General features: G+C 31.7%; 1 protein-coding gene and 1 long non-coding RNA gene across 3 annotated transcripts in view; one reads left to right on the forward strand and one right to left on the reverse strand.

Annotated features, from left to right (window-relative positions):
- Positions 1 to 8: 8 nt before the first annotated feature.
- LOC111621517 lies at positions 9 to 551 on the forward strand. Its single transcript, XR_002756090.1, has 2 exons — positions 9 to 324; positions 403 to 551. It is a non-coding gene; the product is annotated as an uncharacterized LOC111621517 (long non-coding RNA).
- A 4,745-nt stretch (positions 552 to 5,296) lies between these two features.
- LOC111621513 (cytochrome P450 3A2-like) overlaps positions 5,297 to 20,355 on the reverse strand; it is a 30,217-nt gene continuing 15,158 nt past the window's right edge. For both annotated transcript variants that reach the window (XM_023363668.1, XM_023363669.1), the window contains exons 6-15: positions 18,481 to 18,575; positions 16,413 to 16,558; positions 14,715 to 14,827; positions 14,411 to 14,537; positions 13,998 to 14,158; positions 13,508 to 13,596; positions 12,241 to 12,384; positions 12,015 to 12,177; positions 8,049 to 8,099; positions 5,297 to 5,371 (exon numbers count right to left, since the gene is read on the reverse strand). In XM_023363668.1, the coding sequence (XP_023219436.1) occupies positions 5,324 to 5,371; positions 8,049 to 8,099; positions 12,015 to 12,177; positions 12,241 to 12,384; positions 13,508 to 13,596; positions 13,998 to 14,158; positions 14,411 to 14,537; positions 14,715 to 14,827; positions 16,413 to 16,558; positions 18,481 to 18,575 (1,137 nt within the window). In that variant the 3' untranslated portion in view covers positions 5,297 to 5,323. The remainder of the gene's footprint in view (positions 5,372 to 8,048; positions 8,100 to 12,014; positions 12,178 to 12,240; positions 12,385 to 13,507; positions 13,597 to 13,997; positions 14,159 to 14,410; positions 14,538 to 14,714; positions 14,828 to 16,412; positions 16,559 to 18,480; positions 18,576 to 20,355) is intronic.

The raw sequence follows: 20,355 nt of genomic DNA on the forward strand, positions 1-20,355 counted from the left end.
AACTGTCAATTAGATATTAATAATGTAAAAATAATACATAAAGAGAAAAATATTGTAAAAAGAAAATTTAAAGAACATTTCGCGATAATTATGCAAAGTAATGTAATGAATTTGAATAATGGGGTGATACCAGCGGAATGCTGGGAAGAGTTTGTGTTTCTTAAAGATTGTAAACGCGATGGTGTCAGTGAGAAAGATGTGTCTTCTTCTGTGTCTACGACGGAAAAAAATGTGTCGTCTGAGATACCTTCTGCTGTTCCTATTGTACACTCTAGTCATCAGAAACCCTACTGAAGAGGCCTTGACAGGCGAAATGCATTTGGGGTGAAGTATATATTTATATAGAAATAAAATTATATTTTCTTTGTTAACCTGTTTACCTTTTTTAATTTTTTATACCAGTCTACGGACTCGGGACTTATTAAGCCTCCAAAGGTCAGAAACGAATGGAAAACTAGTAGTTTTCCGTGTACTAAAGATTAGTACAGTACGGTAATAATAATAAAAAAATAGATTATCTGACTCCATCGATTCTTTTTAGAATATTTTTATATATATAATTTTACGTAATTTTCAACTATACGTACTGTACGTTAAATTGAATTAACGCAAACATTCTTCGTACCTTAAATGCTACTATTTATAATAATTTAATTAATATACAGGAGATGTTGACTATTCATTCAATTAAATCAAGCTAGTACTGTACTGTACATTATATTTTTTAAACTTTTTAAAAGAGGTCCGCTGGTGGCCGAACGAATCACTGTTAATTAATTGATCGCAGGTTTGTGCCTCACAAGCAGGTTGATCATGTGCAATTTTTCATGTTTTCTTCATGTGTTTATCATCTAAATAGGGTCAATTTCCTTGAGATATTCTCTCTAGAAGGCATCCCTCCTTAGCAGATCGTCCTTGTGTTGCCCTGCCTATTCCCATCAATGCTATTCTACCTTTTTTATAATTCTTAACAATACTTTTTAAAAATAATTCTGAAATTTAAACCAATGGTTCGCAAATGTTTTAAAGGCAACTGTCCCTTTCTTTTAAAAACAGCTTTTGCTCTTCCCAAGCTTTTCATAAAAGCATACCGATTTATAGTTTTGTTAGTTTTATTAGAATAAAATATATCCCACAATTTTCGTGTACAGTCTTTGATAGTACACAATTATATTTCGAAGAAAACAGCTCAGAAATATTTTATGCGAAATAAAATCTAATTTTGATAGTATTATATTATGGTCGTAATCACAACAACAACTTCAATATGATAATGCTAATATACGCATTGAAAATTGTAAGCGTTTTTACGCTTGATGTATGGCCATGTGTTTTACATGAATACGTACTGTACACGTATTCACGTAAAACACACGGCCGTGTCCCGACACCCCACTTTTTTCGTCTATTTTCGGCCATCGAATGAGATAAATCAAATTCTTAATATTTCGATTTATTTTATCCAACATTATTTCGCTTTTCGGAAAGATATCTTGGTCGCCGTTGGGGTTGCACGTTTCGCGTATTAATGCGACATCAAACTGGATATAGTTAATATTAAAAATAACCGAAAAGATTTTGTAATACGACGGAACGAAAATGAAGTCCGAGACAACAGGGAAACCGACACGTAGGATAAACAGATTGAGCCAGGGAGGAGCCACCATCCTTTCTCCTTGAATTTCCTGGCTTTTTAAAGAATCTCTCCCCAGATTCTTCATTTGATTGGTTAATTGATACTTCCGTTCGACATCGTCTGCAAGTGTTGATCCAACTTTGAAACTTTCGCGGGTATCTCATGTGATGATATTTTCTTTTCTGACGGCTAAGAATTTTTCTTTATGTCTTCATTACTTACAACGAAACAATTTTACTTTCATATTTATGATATATTTATTTGCAAATTTTGTCATGTCTACGAGAGTCAGAGTCAAAGCTGGATTTTTCCGATTGACATTCTAAACATTCCAATCCGTTAGTTCGTGTCGACCCGTGACCGATAGGTGCAATTTCTAAATATTGTACCTATAAATTGACTTATAAATTCACACTGTCGTCCGTCCGCCTGTCTTAATCTCTAGAACGGAGTTAGATAAAATCCGAGACCAGATATAGAAACCTTAGGGACAGGAGGCCCCAATTAATACACAAACCTCACTCAAAAATTTTAGAAATTTTTTGACAAAAAGCACAAATTTATTAAGCTCGTCTATTAAATTGGTATTATTTACAATATCGTGTCCCCATATACACACACCAACATCCATATATACAGGAAAAAACCCCAAATATTTTTGCATTTCTCTACATTTCAACGTTCCCTGACTCCAAATGTTGTAAAATCTTGAGGGTCATATTTTGACCGATTGCCATAATTTCACTGTGTTATACGTAACAGTCGGAAAAACTAAGGACAGATTATAGGTCTCTGTAATGATAATTTATCGACCAGAAATATTACTGGCGTAGTTGATTGGAATCCATCTGCATGTGTTGAATATGAAACCAGTAGATAAATAAGAATACAGGTATACCTCGTATTAAGTCGGTAATTGGTTCCAGGAGAGGCGACGTAAGTCAAATTTACTTGTCTCCGAATCTACTTGTCACTAGGCTAAACCATAAATTACCATTCCCGGTTCCGTATTTTATTTATTAATGCATTTTTAATAATATATGGTTAATAATGATCCATTTTAAGCTTACAAACAAATAAATTTTAGTTTTTAATATAGTACAGAAAAAAGTAATCTAAATTTACGAATGCATGTACTATAAATACAGGTTAAAAATTGAAAGAGGGGGCCTTCTGGTACCACTCGTAGGTATAACCAAGAAGGTAGGAAAGAACGGAAGGTAGGAGAAGAGTTGCGAAGAGTAGGGGATGAAATTGGGGCAGGAAAAGGTGGGAAATAATGAGCCTGCATCGCATTTATTTAGAAAAACAAAATACAAAACAGATACTTTAAACAGTGTAACGGTAAAACAACACAATGTAGAAATTTACAAAATTGTTGGCGCGACAATGTTATCCTTATGTAGCAAAGTATGTACAGTACAAAAAATATATATATAAACCGACATTAACAGTTATACAGAAAAGGGTTGAAGAGACGAGGAGAGCATAGACCTCAACAAGAGCGCGCGGTGACAATAATACAAATGATGCCGTATACCAAGAGGAAAATTCCACAAACAGTAGAGTGAGGAGTTCGTTGGGTTAAGTCCGCTCAAACAGAGCAAAGAGTTGTGTACCGCTGATGCACACACTTGAAGACGGGAGGAAACCTGTTGTGGCATAGTTCATTGCGATGTAGATGGTTCGTCGTTGTTGGTTGTGTGAGGGTTGCGCTGAGGACAGAGCGCTGCCGTTGATGTGAGATATTTTTTGAGACTATTGTTGATATCCTTGTTTTCGAACAGAGTTTCAGGAGAACAAGGCCAGTTGAAGCCTGCATACAGAACACATCCGATGAGATTGTCTCTTTGGTGATCGAAGAAGCTGCAGTCCAAGAGATAATGATTACTGTCTTGTATTGTGGTATTGTCGCAGTGACAGACACCAGATTCCCTTAGGCGGAAACGATTGAGGTTTGCGTTGAAGTTGCCATGACCCGTAAGTAACTGGGTCATGACAAAGGAAGGCGTGAAGTGCTTCCACTCTAGACGACGTGAGATATTGGGGATGTAGTTGTGGGTCACCTGTCCGTGTCCCCGCAGTCCCATTCACTTTGCCATTCTTGAAGGGCAAGATGACGGTTCCATTGTTTGATTTTGGGATTCTGTTGTAGGTGGAAGGGAGCGAAGAGGTAGCAGCAGTCTTCGCCAGATGGTCGGCAGCCTCGTTCCCAGTGACCACAGAGTCCCCATGCGCCCAATTGAAGGAAATGTTGTGCTTGTGCTTATTGGTGGAGAGCAAATAATGGATATGCAGAACGTTGGCACCTCTTTGCTTAAGGTTCTTGATAGAATGGATCGCCGTGATGCTGTCAGAGTAGATGGTGATGATTTTATTTGGAGGGAACCAGTCTGCGTAAACATGATCAAGGGCTTTGACTATGGCAAGAACCTCGGCTAGTGGAACAGAGCAATAAGGCCCTAGTTTGTAGGCTGACCGATGGATGTTACCATTATGGTGGTCATATAGAACAAATGCCGCCCCCACGTTGATGTCGTCCTTGCTTCCGTCCGTGTAGATGGAGAAGTCAGATTCATTGGATGTCTGGGAGTCACTGTTTATGATCGGGTAGTCTTGGAGAATGTTAAGATGAATGACTTTCAGTTCAATTCCAAAAGAAAGTATGTCTTCTTTTAGGTGGGTAGGGAGGCCAGAAAGAATACTTTTGTTTTTATCATTGTTCAGAGGATGGCAGTTACTGAAGACTCTCACACAATGACTCTCAGAAACTGGCGTTCCAGTTTCTGAGAGTCATTGTGGCTTTGATGTGAACTGGGGTGATTCCAGCAATCACCAGTAGGGCAGCAGTGGGAGCAGTCTGGTAGGCTCTACAAATACGGAGAGCAGCCACTCTTTGGGCTTTAAGGAGTTTGCGTTGTATGTGAACTTTGGTGGTGGCATCGGCCCAGATGGGTGATGCGTAAAGGATAGGTACTATAGCCCCTAGGTAGATATTCTTGGCTGCATTATGGCCTATGCCCCAGGTATTGCGAGCAATGCTGATGAGTGCGTTCGATGCCTTAGTTGCTTTGGCAACCACCATATCCACGTGGCTGGTCCACTGGAGCTATTTATCAAGTTTCATGCCAAGGTAAGTTAGTTCTTTTACCCAGGAGATGCGGACACTGTCAATTTCGATGTGCGGGGTCCTGAAGTGGGGTATTCTTTGAAAAGATGATGAATGAGCACTTCGAGTGGTTAATAGGAAGCTTACTGCTCGAACTCCAGTTCGAGATCTTGGCTAGCAGGTCATTGATCAGGATTGGGAGTCTATCGCTGTTTTTGTCCGAGACCACAGCCACGGTGTCATCAGCATAGCCTTGTAAGAAATAGTTATTAATCGTGTTTTTGTTGTTTATGCTTGCAAGGAGATCACTGTGGACAATTGTTCAAAATCCGGGCCTGGCGATAGAACCCTGTGGGCAACCCTTAGTAACCTCATGGATGTAGCTGATGTTATTGTGAAAGAATCCTGCTTTCCTTTCACTGATGAAACTCCTTATGAGGCAGAAAAGGTTCCTTGGGCAGTGATGAATTTGGAGTTGCTGAAGAATAGCCGGCCACCAGAGGTTATCGAACGCACCACGGAAGTCGATGGAAACAAGTAGCGTATGCCTGCCGTCCACTTTGGCACGTTTGATGTGATCAGTAATTGTAGATAAGGCTGTAATCGTTGATTTCCCTGGTGTGGTACTGTAAATACAGTACATACTTGTATATGTATATATTTTAATATGATTTTGTGTGCTTTAAACGTTTTCTAGTGATATTACGACTTCAATATTTGTGGCGGACAGACGTAAAGTCGAGTAAAATGACTTAAACTTGATTTTTATTTTTCCATATACTTTTTTGACAAACGACGTATAATCGGGAACGACGTAACTCGAAACGACGTAAGTCGAAGTATACCTGTATACATAGCCTACGTGCAGACCTGACTCAGATGCTACGAGATTGACTATTTCAATATAATCGTCATGATAAGTGTCTCAGTTTCAAACGAAAGATCTACACAACAAGTAGGAGATGCTACAAATGTAACCATCGATAGAACACTTTCAATGTTAGCTATAAGAAAACATCTCAGAGTTTTTCTCTCAGAAACTGACCCAATAACAGAACAATGTGTACATTAGTACAAAGAAAAACAGCTGTGGCAATAAAAAATAAAATAATGTACTAATGAGAAACGATTTGTTCTTCGTGGAAATGACCATAGGAAATGTATATGGAGATGTGATAAATGATAAAATCGTTCTTTTTCTATCATTAAATGATGTATAGCGAGCATTTCTGAAATTTTAGTTTGAGCCAATGTTTTTCAGGTCACTTATAGTAATCATTCTTGACAAAATGTTCAGTGTTATGTTCTAATCTACTTAAAGCAGCATTTTATCACAACTTTCCAGTTGGGCAATATTTGTCCACGTATTGCAAGAATTTGTAAAGTTACTCTACATGTGGGAACTCTTTCCTGACCTATTAAACCCCGATCTTACCTCAATTATCTGAGTCATGTTAAAGTGAAGCCATTAAAGATTGATTTACTCTGCTACCAATCTGAGGTAACGTTAAATCGGATGGTCAAGACGGTTAAACCGTCAGCTGACTGCTCTGAAGGAACTGGAATCAAATTTAGACGAGCAACCCCAGGAACTTTTTAGGGATCGACCCTATTCTTCACCCGGTGGCTCCATCTGTGAACCTGGCTGAACCCACGATGGGTATGATTAAGAAGGTACTGTGAGAACTGAGAGTATATCAAGAGTTGGGAACAGTTTAATATTAAAACAGTTTTATAAAAGAATTTGGTTTAAAAGAATAATTTATAACTTGAAAAATAAGAACGGAGAAAATTTATCGAAGTTATTACCTCTCTTTCCTGTGAGTCAGGGGAACTTGCACTTCCCCTGACTCACAGGAAGAGAATGACTGAATCAAGGACAAATCCGTTTGGTTCTCAAATTTTCTATAAAAAGGTCGAGATCACTTTCTTCGAGGCTTTTTGTCATGAACAACATATCATTAGCCGCTTGGGATCATTAACCCATTCAGTAGTTCCCACCTTTACTTTGGTGTCTCCATTCTACAGTATAATGATATGAAAGGTTCCCAGATAACTAAAACAATTATGTAAGCTCTCTCTCTGTACTTGGATTAGAGATCATATTAAGTAGGAGTAGATCAGTTGTTTTGTATATTTTAGTTATATTATTTTATATTATATTTAGCAAATTTTTTTACAAGCTTATGATATCTATTTGTATCCTACTCCAGAGTTAGATAAATAAATAGTTATTTTATCCATTAGTCAAGCTACCTCCATTTCCGAGCATACATCCCCTCCCAACCACCCGAACAATCCACTTTGATTGGCCAATCGGATCAAGTTTAAATCACTCCTTTTATCGCTAGTTAGAACACAATTATTCTTTATCCTAACTTGTGTCAGGACCTGACTGAGACGAAGATTTTGCGATCTTCCAGTCTCTTCAAACATTACAATTATAGTCATCCTGTACAGTGAGCGGTCGCTCAAAGCCCCTCGTTCTCACAGTATTCTTATTGTCTACAGGTCGAAAAGGGTTTAAAAAAAACCAACTTCAATCTCATATTGAAGAGGTGTGTTAATCATCCCTCAGGATTATACACCTTATTTGAGAGTTTTGTTTACAAATTTCAGCAACTTTCAGAGATTACTTGCAAAATGAATGCATGTATCTCTTCTAAAGATAGTCATACTATCATTAATAAATAAATTATTTTTTTAAATCCTGCTATTGTGTAAATTTAATCAATAACTCTATACCCCAAAATGACCAATTTTTACAAAAATGTTTTGGTAAATATAACTATTTAAAAGTGTTACATTTCTACAAAAACTGCACTTAAATTTGTTACGCAAGAAAAAATGTAGTAAAGTAATAAATATTTAAAGCCATTATAAATTAGTTAAGAAAAAAATATTAAAATCTACTTAAAAAGTATTAAAACATATTTTATAATTTTGTTCTTTGCAAATATTTCAATTTAAACATTAAAAACCTCTACTTTTCAATTGAACGCTTTTATTTTATAAACGAAATTTAAAAACTTCATTTCGCCAAAAAGCAAATTTATTAAATCTATTTCAATATTCAATTAACAATTTCAATCTATTTGATATTTCTATATACCTATACCAATTTTATAATATTATATAATAATTTATATGTATTAGTAACAATACATATAATAACAATACATGTTTACTGTATTTTTAAATCTTGTCAAATCATTTTTACATTCTACACATAATTTGAATGAAATTAATTTCTTTTCTGTCTTTTTTATTGAAAAATTATCGTTGTTTTGATTCAAATCTTACCATAACTTTCTTCGGTTGAATAAGGCCTTGGCCGGTGTAAAATTCCAAAGGCTGTAACAAAAATGTTATTTAATGAAATTATATATTGCATATAACTTACATTTATTTTGTATCTGTTAAGATCCTCTTTAATCTACTTAATATGTTACTGTTTTTAAAATTACATCTTTTAAAAATTGTGTGCACGGGCATCACCTTGAGCTTAAGTTTTTAGAAGATATGAAAAGAATAATTTTGGAATGAGTTTTAAAAAGAAGCAGGAAAAGTATAACAGTTTCAAATATCGGTTCATAAAAAAAAATTTAATAAAATGTTTGGAATGAGTTTTAAAAAGAAGCAGGAAAAGTATAACAGTTTCAAATATCGGTTCATAAAAATAAATTTAATAAAATGTTTAAAATAAACGTATCAGAGAATATGGAATCGTCTATATACGCACATCTGATAAAAATTGTATCAAATTCAATAAATCTGCGTTTATTTTTCATATTAAACATTAGAAAAAAAAACGAAAACTTGGCAAAGTCAGCATTGTTATGTTAAAAGTTCGATGGCTCAGTGTTTTTTAAAAATAATTGCGAACAATAAAAAGTTTGAATCATAAAAACGTCGAAAACATCACATGGAATACAAAACGAATATTAGTCTTTTATCATTGATATATTAAACTTATCGATGCCAAACCAATTTTAATATTAAATCGTTCATTATATATAACATTTGTATTCGTAAGATGAAGAATAAAGATAATATTTAAAAATAGTGGTCATCTAGGTTACTATAATTTTCTTCTTGCTTATTCATGTTTAATCCATTTGAAAATACAGTAGATCCCCCTATAAGACGGGTTCCTATAATTACGATTCCTATAAGAGGGCGAAAAAATTGTGGCGGTATCCGTAAACAACGGTAAAAAGCTCCTATAATTACGTAAAACGTCATCGAGCAGCCGAACTACTTTCCGCCGTTCAGCGCCACGCTACGGACAGTTTAGGCGGGTAAATTGAGTTTAGTATCGTCTGTACATATAATTATATATAAATTAGGTACTGTATATATAATTATATATTAACTTAATTTATTGTAACTTTATTATAATTATATATATACTTTCTGCCGCCTGGCAACACGCTACGGAGATTTTAGGCTAGTAAGTTGAGTTTATTATCGTCTGTACAGTATGTAAATTAGGTACCGTAAGTCTAATACAGCACTAATTTTATACATTTCTTGTGAAAGAAACACTTCTTATTCAACGTCCATAAAAATTATTTATATTAATGATGTCTCCAAAGGTCAAGTTATTTTTCTGCCAAAAATTCGTTATCAGAAATTGCGGCCGTCGTTTCGTGTGCTGTTCCGCGATGAAAACCAGCTTTAAGCAACGGCGTAGTCGAACGGTACACACTCGGTAAGTAATCCTATAATTTTTTGTTTATAGCATAGTTTATACAGATTATTCCCAAAAAATTATACGTATTTTGGAAATGTTGAGTGGAATTAGTCTAGAATCGGTTAATTTTATAGAAGAAAACCTTTCAAACAGCCTTAAACTTCACACCTATTGGGCTGCGATTGGCTCATGTATTTAATCGTTCCTACAACGTAATTTTCGGTTAGCGTGGAACGTATCTAAGCATTATAGAGGGGTCTACTGTATATATTTTCCGCCGCGTAGCGCCACGCTACGGAGAGTTTAGGCTAACTATCGTCTGTACAGTATGTAAATTAGGTACCGTAAGTCTAATACAGTACTGTAATTTTATACATTTCTTGTGAAAGAAACATTTCTTATTCAACGGCGATTAAAATTATTTATATTAATGATGTCTCCGAAGTTCAAGGAACTATTCGCAGAAAAATAAGTTATTAGAAATCGGCCGCGGTTTGCTGAGCTGTTCCGCGACGAAAACAAGCTTGAGCAATGGCGATGTCGAATGGTGCACACTCGGTAAGTAATCCTACAATTTTTTATTTATAGCGTAGTTTATACGGATTATTTCCGAAAAAAATATACGTATTTTGGAAATGTTGAGTCGGATTAGTCTGGAATCGATTAATTTTATGGAAGAAAACCTTCCAAACAGCCGTAAGTCCGTAAACTGCACACGTGTCGGGCTGTGATTGGCTGTGATTCCTACAAAATTGATTCATAAAGAACGGAACGTATCTACCGTCTTATAGGGGGATAGACTGTATGCTTACGAATTTAAATTTTATTTAGGAATTAAATTTCTCTTTATTCATGAATCTACGTGTGATCAAATAATATTCTTTCATTTTTATTCATGTATTTTTTGAATAAAAGCATTCATTGATATTAGTAACAATGGCACTCTTTAATATTAACTCAATTGATTATTTTTAAACCACAAATGTCAATATTATTCTGCTAGTAGATTAATTTCTCAAAGTAGAAAAAATGATCAATGTTTAATTATGTACGTAAAAGAATATTTATTATCTTGTAAGCGCCCGGCGCATTCATCCGCTAATATATACAAGATATGTATAGTTTGTATCAGAGACAGAACTATAAAGGCGCGAAGTGGTTCGTCCGAATCGAGCCCCGAAACCAGCAGAGGCCCGAACATGCCAAACAAAAGCCCACGATCAAATACTGTTTTCATTATTTAGATCATGGGTCGATTGACTTTGTTTATCCGTCAAGGACTAAAGACTTTTTGGGTGATGCACGTCCTGTCCTTTCCGGTAGAGGTGGAGTTGAAAGGACCATCATTGAAATTTCGAATCACACGTTGAAGTTGTTTTATTAACGGCGCGTCATTAATAAAACGTTATAAAAAGTATTAATTTGCATAAACTTGAGTTTTTGTTATTTTGGATTACATTTTGAATGAAAATCATTCTTTTCGATGCAATTTTATCCTTATAAGCATAAAAGTGAGCCATAAAAGTAAAACAGCTCTATGGGGAATCTCCGTGAACTTTGACCTATCTACACAGAAGTTTCGCCAAAACCTCACTCGTAACGAGAAATGTTTAAGGTTAAAATATGAGCTGTTTAGACCAATGCTAGATAAAGAAAAGAAGAGGAAATACAGCTTTTTAAGCGATTTTTGCGCTTTTCAATTGCTTATATTTTGGCAATCCTTTCATAGAAAAAGCTGAAATTTTGCATACTGCGTAAGAAAACAAGTATCTTTAAAACGAGATAATCAGACTTACTACAGCAGAAAAACTGATCCCCGAAAATCGGCAATTCTAATTCCTGTGTATATAGTAAGTCAGTGATATTTTATTTGGCGGAGAGTCACTGCTACGACTCTCGATAAATATCCATTCATCTATATTATTATAAATTTTATCAATTCCTATAATTAGTATTGTTGATTAAATTTTATGTGCGTATTTTAATTTTAAAAGCATATTACATAGTCTGTTATTAAATACTATATACTGTTATTTAAATAGTCCGTTTTTTCATAACTATTCACATCGCTAACAGCCAGCATTATTTACTGACTGATGGCAGCGCATTGGTAGTAAGAATTTTGGAAAAGAAAATTATTTTTGCAACTTTCAATGAAATGTAAGAAAACTGAAAAGTGAAATGCTGGAATTTGTGGTTTTAGAAAACCATAAATTTTAAAAATTAATCTTACTGGATTTTCTAATTTTTTTAATATAAATAATTAAATTTTTCGAAACAAATTTTGCATTTGTTTGATTAACTAACTATCATATCATTACAAATTTTTCCCACGACACATTTTTAATATAAATATAAAATTTCCATTGTTCTCACTACTAATATTACATCTAAATGTTTTGTTATCTGAACGTTTAATCGATTGGTATTTGAAATGATTTCTAAATATTTCTACACTTTCATAAATGATTTCTGCAGTTTATTAGTATGTAGTATTTATACATAGAAATTAACTATGCTTTGTAATTAATATAAATTGCATTTTTTTAAAAGAAAAATTTACTTTAAATTACCTTTGATTCTTTTGTTGCAAGGACTCGAAAATCATGCAAAATATGAACTAAACACATCTTTAACACCATAAGTGCAAATCTCATGCCAATACAGTTTCTCGGACCTTCTCCGAAAGGAAGATAAGCGTATGGAGGAATAGAACTTTTATTCTCTGGCATAAATCTGAAATCGAATTTTTTTATATTAATTTTTAGGTTGTCGTGTATGAAAAATTGAGAGAATTACCTTTCTGGATCAAATTTCTCCGGATTTGGATAAAACTCTTCGTCATGATGCATTGAATAGACAGGAACAATCAGAATCATCTTTTTTGGTATTTTGAAGCCAATTTCAGATATTTCATATTCTTCTGTACATTCTCTTGCTAATCTAGAAAATAAATATTATATATTCTAAGATTAAACTAGGCGATGATTATACGTTCAAAGCTTATATAATAATCTACAAGTAACATAATAAATTATTTTAAAAAATCTACCATAACATAAATTTGAAGTGATAATAGTATTTTGTATTAATGCTTTTAATATTTTAAATCTCAGAAAATAAACTGTTCATTTTATTCTTATAAAACATTGCTTATTATTTTTACTATTATTAGTGTGAATCTAATTTATGTTTTAGAACAGTGCCTCTTGTTTGTTGAAAAACAAACAAGAGGCACTGTTTGCATTAAAACAAACATTTTTTGCTTTAATGAATTTAGTTTAAAAAAATTGATATAACTAAAAGTTGTTTCTTATGAATTAAAAACGTTAATTTTCTCTAAAGCTGAAAAGTTAAAAATGGATTAATAAGCCTAAATTATATTTTAGAAGAATGAATAAGTTAAACAAAGGAAAATGTGTGTGTGTGTGTGTATTTGTAAATAAATACATTATAATTTTAATAAACAGTTTATACATAATTTTAATTAATTTTTAAAATATTTTATATGAATATGAGTATCTAAAGAAAAACGTCTGAGATGTAAAAATTTCGCCAAGTAAAAAATTTGACTGTCATCCAAAGTTTTTTCTTGAAATTTTTTCTTTGGTAAAGATACACTTGGCGCTTTGAAGTGAAAACATTAATACAGGTAAAAATCTTGTGGGTCCCAAAACGAAGTATTGCACTTATCTTTACTAAAGTAAAACTCCTAAGGAAAAAAAAAAATTACTGTCATCTAAACTCATAATTTTTTACTTTGCACAACGTTTTTACATCTCAGATGATTTGTTTGGTTTATCGATTATTTTGTTAATTAAAAAATTTAAATTTTAGGACATCATATTTAAAAATTTTTTAAATAAAATTTTTAAATGATAGAAAATTTCAACGTATCATTAATGATTTGAATTAAATTTGAATTAAATAAGCATATTCAGTTTGATCTTATTTTAAATACGTTAAATTTAAAATAAATAATTTAAGTATATTAAATATTTTTATATACAATATATTTTATTAAAATTAATCACTTTAAAAATTTATAAATAAGTTTATTATTTACTGGAATCCAACTGGTTCTATTCTGAGAGTTTCACTAATGACAGCATCAAGATATGGCATACTAGTAAGCACATCAAAGTTTATTTCCTTCTAACAAATATAAATCTAATTTAATTACATTATTAAATATTAATGACTTATACAAATATTATAGATATATACTTAAATACAACCAAAAATATATAATCCCAAAGATAGGATAGAAATTGTGAAATTAAAGTTCAGCACAGTACACATGTAAACAACGAATATTTTCTAAATAAATAAATAAATTATATATATATATATAAGNTTTAAAATACTAAAGGTTATCAATAGTTTTAATGTTTCAATTTATAAATGATAAAACATTTTTGTTAAGTTAGCTCTATTTACAATATTTCTTAATCTTTAGTTTTAAATAAAAAAATAGACATTACTTATATCTTTCTGTATATAATTATTTCAAATATTATAATAATTAAATCTGTAATTGTATCAACTCCACTTACATTTGCATTCCAAACATTATCTATTTCTTTAACCAATTTGTCTTGGCATTCGGGATAGAAGGACAAGTAATATAAGACAAAAGATAATGTGTTAGTACTTGTTTCACTTCCAGCAAAAAGAAACAACACGCATTGTGCTATCATTTCTTCCATGCTCATAGCTGAAAATAATTCATTTTAAAAATATTTCCTATTTTATAAATATCATAAAAAATAGCCAAACCTCTGAACAACAGTCACTGACAGAAACATACAATTTCTCCATTGTTCGAACAAACGCGCCAACAACATTTTGTGTGCATTTTTGTTGAAACAAAATAAAGAGGTTTCTGATAAAATGGCCGCTGTTTACGACTGGCAGCTATTGGAGGTTCAACTGTATTACTTAAATTACGAAATGACTTATGACAAACTTTTATGCTTCGGTAATATTTTCAATTCGACTTCATTTTTTTCGTTAGTTTCTTTGATATCTTCTGGTGAAATTTCCAAGGTACCTTTTTGAGCATCGAGTAATAACTGAAGAAAATCGTTGCTTTTCTGTATGTATATTCAATACTTATTATAAATTAAATTATGAAAAAAATAAATAGATTAATATGAAATAAATCATAAGAAATTTAAAATTAAATAAATTAGTAATGAAGAAACAATAATCTTTTATAATTAATTTAATGTTACAGAATCTTTAAGAAAATATAGAATATAACATATCACCTCATTTTGTTTCTCTCTTTGTTCGATGACATGTAAAGTAAATTCTTTGAAATAATCAGTAAATTCATCAAAAATATTAAATTTCAGATATTTGAAAATTTTCGGAAACAAAACTGTAATGAATTAATAAGCAATTTATACATAAAAGACACAAATTGTATATGTATATTACAGATGACACATTTTAAATATTATATACCTATGTGTAAAAAATTATACACTATATTATAAAACCAATATACTGTATATATTTAAAATCCCACCCTTTTAAAAACCCTGTGCATGGGCCTGGTAACATCAATAATTATCGTGTTAGGGCGAATATCACTAAACATAATGTTTGATATTTAAATCTTTCTTGCTGATTGTATGACCCCGGACTATAGTTTTTGTAAAAGATTAATATTTTAATAATTTATTTTAAAAGAATGTTAACAGAAAAAATTTTAGAAGAAAATTACGAGGAAGTGGCTAGAGTTTGTCAAAAATAACACTTCCCTTTCAACGACTCCGAAAATTCAGGATTGGATAACAACAGAGTTTCCATACGATATTACCTTATTGGATAGCATCTTGACTCAGAGGGAAAATGAAAAGGTATAAAAGAACCAAGAAAAGTTCAAAAAGGTCGTCTAGTTACACCGACTTCGACTAGTGGTCTGCCGATCCTGTCCAGTTCGCCAAATGACCAATCCAGTTACGTCGTCGCCAGCCAACCGTCATTATTTGATACGAAGAAATTTAGATAGAAGATTGATGAAATTAGAGAATTTTTAAATCAAGAAATTGTCGTCATTGAAGACATCACTTAACATCGAAGGTATATATCTACCCGCGACCAGACGTAAATTCTCTCTGTCGCGCTTTGGGCGGGTTTTGTTTGTAAGGTAGAAAAGAGTTAATCAATAGCTGTAATTCGATTTGTGCGCCATTAATTAATATTTAATCTTATGTAATGTAGAATTCTTTTGATTGATGATATCATATGATGTCATTTTGTTATGTATACTTGTAGATTTTATATACTTCCGTCAAATAAATTTAGCATTGTTTTAGTAGAATTTTCTCATCGAGTGCATCACTTCTGGGCTTCCCCCTCACTCTTATTTATCTTCTCCATCCCTTACCTTAAGATCACATACGATACCGCTCGCACACGTGTTTTTCAATACGTGTGCAAGCGGTACCATATGTGATCTTATGGTAAGGGCGAGAAATTCGAGCGAGTTTTCTATATTCCTGGTTATAGGTGGTGTCAGAGTCTTGAATTCCAGGGGTTCACGTTACACTGATTATTCATTTCTATCGCTAATTGGTTAAGCCTTATTCATAAATGTAAATTGAAATTTTGAAAAAAATAATCGAAAGAAATATAAATCAGTATATAAAATTAAATGGACATTCATATAGGCAGAAGCTTCTTGTATTAAAATATATTTGTAATATTTGAATTACAAATTGTTGAGGATGAAAATGTTCTTTTATTCAATGTATAATTGAAAAGTAACAAGTAAAAAAATTGTTATTGTTACTTTTCTTGCTGAATAATAAATACATTTTAAATAAGATAACATAAAATTTTTACAGATAGGAAATAATTTTGCCTAAGATAAAGCAAAGTTATTTTCTATCTAAAGATGTTAATCTAAATAAATATTTTAATCTTAAATCAATTTAGAAATGTGCAATATTACTTACAAAATATCATAAGACGAAGTGATACATTTGTGCTGGTTGTCTTTCGAAATTTATCCACAAATGTATTATTCGGATCGTCTAAAGAACTCAATTTTGTTCCAAATGCAGTAGAAGCAATTACATCGAGAGAAAAATTAGATAAATACCTGTAAATAATAAAATTTTAATCATTTCCTAAATAAAGTACGTAATTTCATAACCATAATCAACACATCACGAAAAGCAGAATATAAAAATATTTTAAATTTAAATATATTTGATTTCTAATGTAACTTAATCTATTATGATTCCATGCTAAGTTAGTGCGCTTACTCTAATATTAATTTAATTTTTCTAACGAGTTGTAAGAATTCATAAGATCTTATATAAAAATAATTGATAATACAGTTAATTTTGAAGAAATATCTTACAATTTTTAAATTAACTAAGTTTATGTATTGTTTGATTTTGAAAAGACAAAAGTCGGCATTCCTACTTGTAATTCTAATTTATGAAACTTTAAAATATTATATAAAAATATACTATAAAACATATTTGAAATTAAACAGATGCAGACTTTTTAAATTAACCTTTTTTTATTAAGTTTATTATATACTTTAAAAATTAAAAAAATTTTTTTAATATTTTTCTGTTAACTATTAAAATTATAAAATAAAATCAAACTGATTATACACGCTTATTATATTCTAGTTTTATTGAGTTGGCGGAAAAAAAAATCAGTAACCTAAACTAAATTTACTAAACGTTTTCAACAATTTCGTATCCTAAATTTGAAAAATTGATTTAGATTGTTTCATATAAAATAATGGATGGTCTTCTGAAATAAGAACGGAGCAGATGCTCATTAGTTCCGTGCTCATTATAAAGATCATAATATGTACAGAACCTGTTTTAAGAAAATAACAGTTATAACAATTCAAATATATCTTAAACTCTATATGATATTTCCGACATTTTTGCAAGAAAAGCACACGACATCATAACATGCAGCGTTAGAATTTTCGAACCTTTTATAGTCTTTTCTACTTTATTGTTTAAGCAACAAAGCCATGGCGGAAGAGTAATATATAATATCCAGAGCGGGTACACTTGATCTTAAATATCCAGTGTATCGTCTCTATTCTTACTCTAGGAAATGTGGGACAGTCAAATTCAAAACGAGACGTGACGTTGTTGAATTTCCACAAAAAACGTTTATATTACGAGTAAACGTACAGTACATACAATTACAAAAGTTCACAAACAACAATTACAATACTTCAGGTGTAACAAAGTTCAAATACTTTTAATTCACGACAACAGGTCCATCGAAAAGGACACCTTGCGACGAACTCCTTCAAACGTTAGTTACCGCACAGCGAGACAAAACAATCTTCTAGGCAAGCTTAGGCGAAGCTAGACGAACGTGAGTTCCCTTGAAGTGTCCTAGGCGAACTAAACTTCCCGCCTAAACTTCCCGCCTAAACTCAATCCTCTTATACAGATTGAGGGAAATGGAATTCCACCAATCGGCTTAGTAGCGCTATCGCACGTCCGCTGGTCGTACGATGTCTTCCAGCCAATCCGCGGTCGAGTTTCCAAAGTCGCCTGATCGGCGTTCCCATGGTGACAACCGTCGTTCATATGAAAACACGGAAAAGTGCGGGAAATCGTATGTCGGACGATTTTATCCCGACAGGGACGATTTACTCAGAACGGAACACTTATTAAGTGGAATATCTCCGTATAAATTGAAAGGACGAACATGAAACACGAACGGAACGATTCTTTTTTCATCACGAAGCAGTCGACCAAGGTTTTATATTACATGTTGAAAGACGATATAACTGCAATCATGAAATATTGAAAGTAATTGTTCCGTCCCGAATGAATCACTGTAGTATAATTTCTTAATTTTTTATATTAGTGGAATTCTTAGAAAATTAATTTTAAAAATGTTCTAAATTTAAAAAATATGTTTATTTTATTACATAGATTGTTTTATTAAGAAATTAAATATGCAATACAACTAAAAAATGAAACTTAAACAGTAGATTTAATAATTTTAAATTTAAAAAAATCTATTTACTTTTTACAATCAATTGGTTGATCCCTATTAGTTTCAATTATTTTTTTCATATCAGTTGAAAATTTTTCGGTGCATTCCCTGACCAAATAAGCCATCTGTAAAATTTTAAAATATAATAAAATTTCATAACAATGCAAAATTTATTCAAAGAAAATATTCAAAATTTTTTGTAATATAATGTACAGGACGCAATCTAAGCGCAGAAATTTATAAGGACAACAATTATTTATTAGTGTCTGTCACCAAATGATACAAGATTTTTTTTTCAAATAAGTATCTTAAGTCATTCACAAACAATTGTGTTTACTTATTCTCGTACAGACAATCATGACGTTTTTAGATCTGGACAATTTTCGTTTCCCAACAATTCATGAATGACTTCTTACCCCTGTTTCATCAACACGAGTTACTTCGAGAGTTGATGTACTCGAGTTATATAACACTGAGTAGTATGAAGAGTTATTCACTTTCATATTCACCAATTTGAAACTCGAAGTTATTGATTTGTTGGTATCTAACAGATACGGTGAATAATTTCGATTAATCACATGGTATAGTGAATAAAAAGGTGCTAATAATGACAGTGATGCTTTCTTTCATAGAGTTGAGCAATGTAAAAGGTCTATATTAATAGCTTTACACGCAGATTATCCTATTAAATCATTTATATCACCTACGACCAACTGCATATTTCCAGTGGCATAAAAATACAGAGCCAACAACACTTATTCTATCAGCGACATTGCGTAATTTCTCGTTGTTATGGAAAGTAAACTATGACTAAATTAGTGATAGTTTACTTTCTGCAACAAGAAATTATGCCGTATCTAATACCAATTTAGCAATAATTCGAGATTCATCCCAAACTTTAACTCGGATTGGTGAATACGGCAGTTAAAATTTATTTAAACTGTTTACTTCCTAAATTATATTAAAATTTAAAGTATTTTTGCCTAAAAGTCATACGGAATTTTTAAAGTGATAGTAATCTCAGAAAATTAACGAATTCAATTTTCAAAATTCTGAACAATAGGTTAATAGAAGAATTAAATAAGATGCTAAAGGAAACAATTATTTCGTTCTATCTACTTTCATTTTTTCAGGAATTTGAGGAAAAGAATTTTCCCACAGAAATAAAAAATAATTTTAAAGTAACGCTTTTTATTCGAATAAATGTACTAAAGAGTAAAAACTAAATTTTCTTCAGCTTTCACAGTATTTTTAGCTATAGAATATTTCTAAATAGAAGTGCCTCACGCTTTTACTTTTGGTATCATAATACCAAAAATACTGTGAAAGTTGAAGAAAATTTATTTTTTTACTCTTTAGTACTGTACATTTATCCGAATAAAAACCGTTACTTTAAAATAATTTTTAATATATTTTTTATTTTCTATTTTTTAGTTAAACTATAAGTTCGTAACACTAAACTAGCGAAATTCATCTTAATTTGGCATTTAATTTTATGTATATTGTTCTTTGTGAGATTGATTTCGATTAAAAAAAAAGCTTTAAGTCGTTTGGATTTGATATAGTGAGTGATTAGTTCTCTCATTTACTTTGATGATAGAATTCTACCTTGAACATGACTGCTCCTATGACCTGCAAAATTGCAGATAAGGTGATTAATAAAAGTAGTGAATACTAATATCTTTTATGTATATTTTATATATTTTCTTAAAGAATAAAGGTGTACTTTAGCTATTTGGAGGGATAACCATATTAATAGCTTTACCTTTTGCCACTTTCTGCTAAAGTAACAGATGTTACTATGGTTATCCCGCCAACAGATTTGTTGTAACAGAGGTCCACGTGATTCTTTGTCTTCAATTTCGTTCCCATATGTAGGATGGTAAATAGCAATCGTATGTTGTA

The sequence above is a fragment of the Centruroides sculpturatus genome, unplaced genomic scaffold (assembly GCF_000671375.1).
Source record: "Centruroides sculpturatus isolate CEXI.00-Female unplaced genomic scaffold, Cexi_2.0 scaffold222, whole genome shotgun sequence".
Classification (NCBI taxonomy): Eukaryota; Metazoa; Arthropoda; class Arachnida; order Scorpiones; family Buthidae; genus Centruroides; species Centruroides sculpturatus.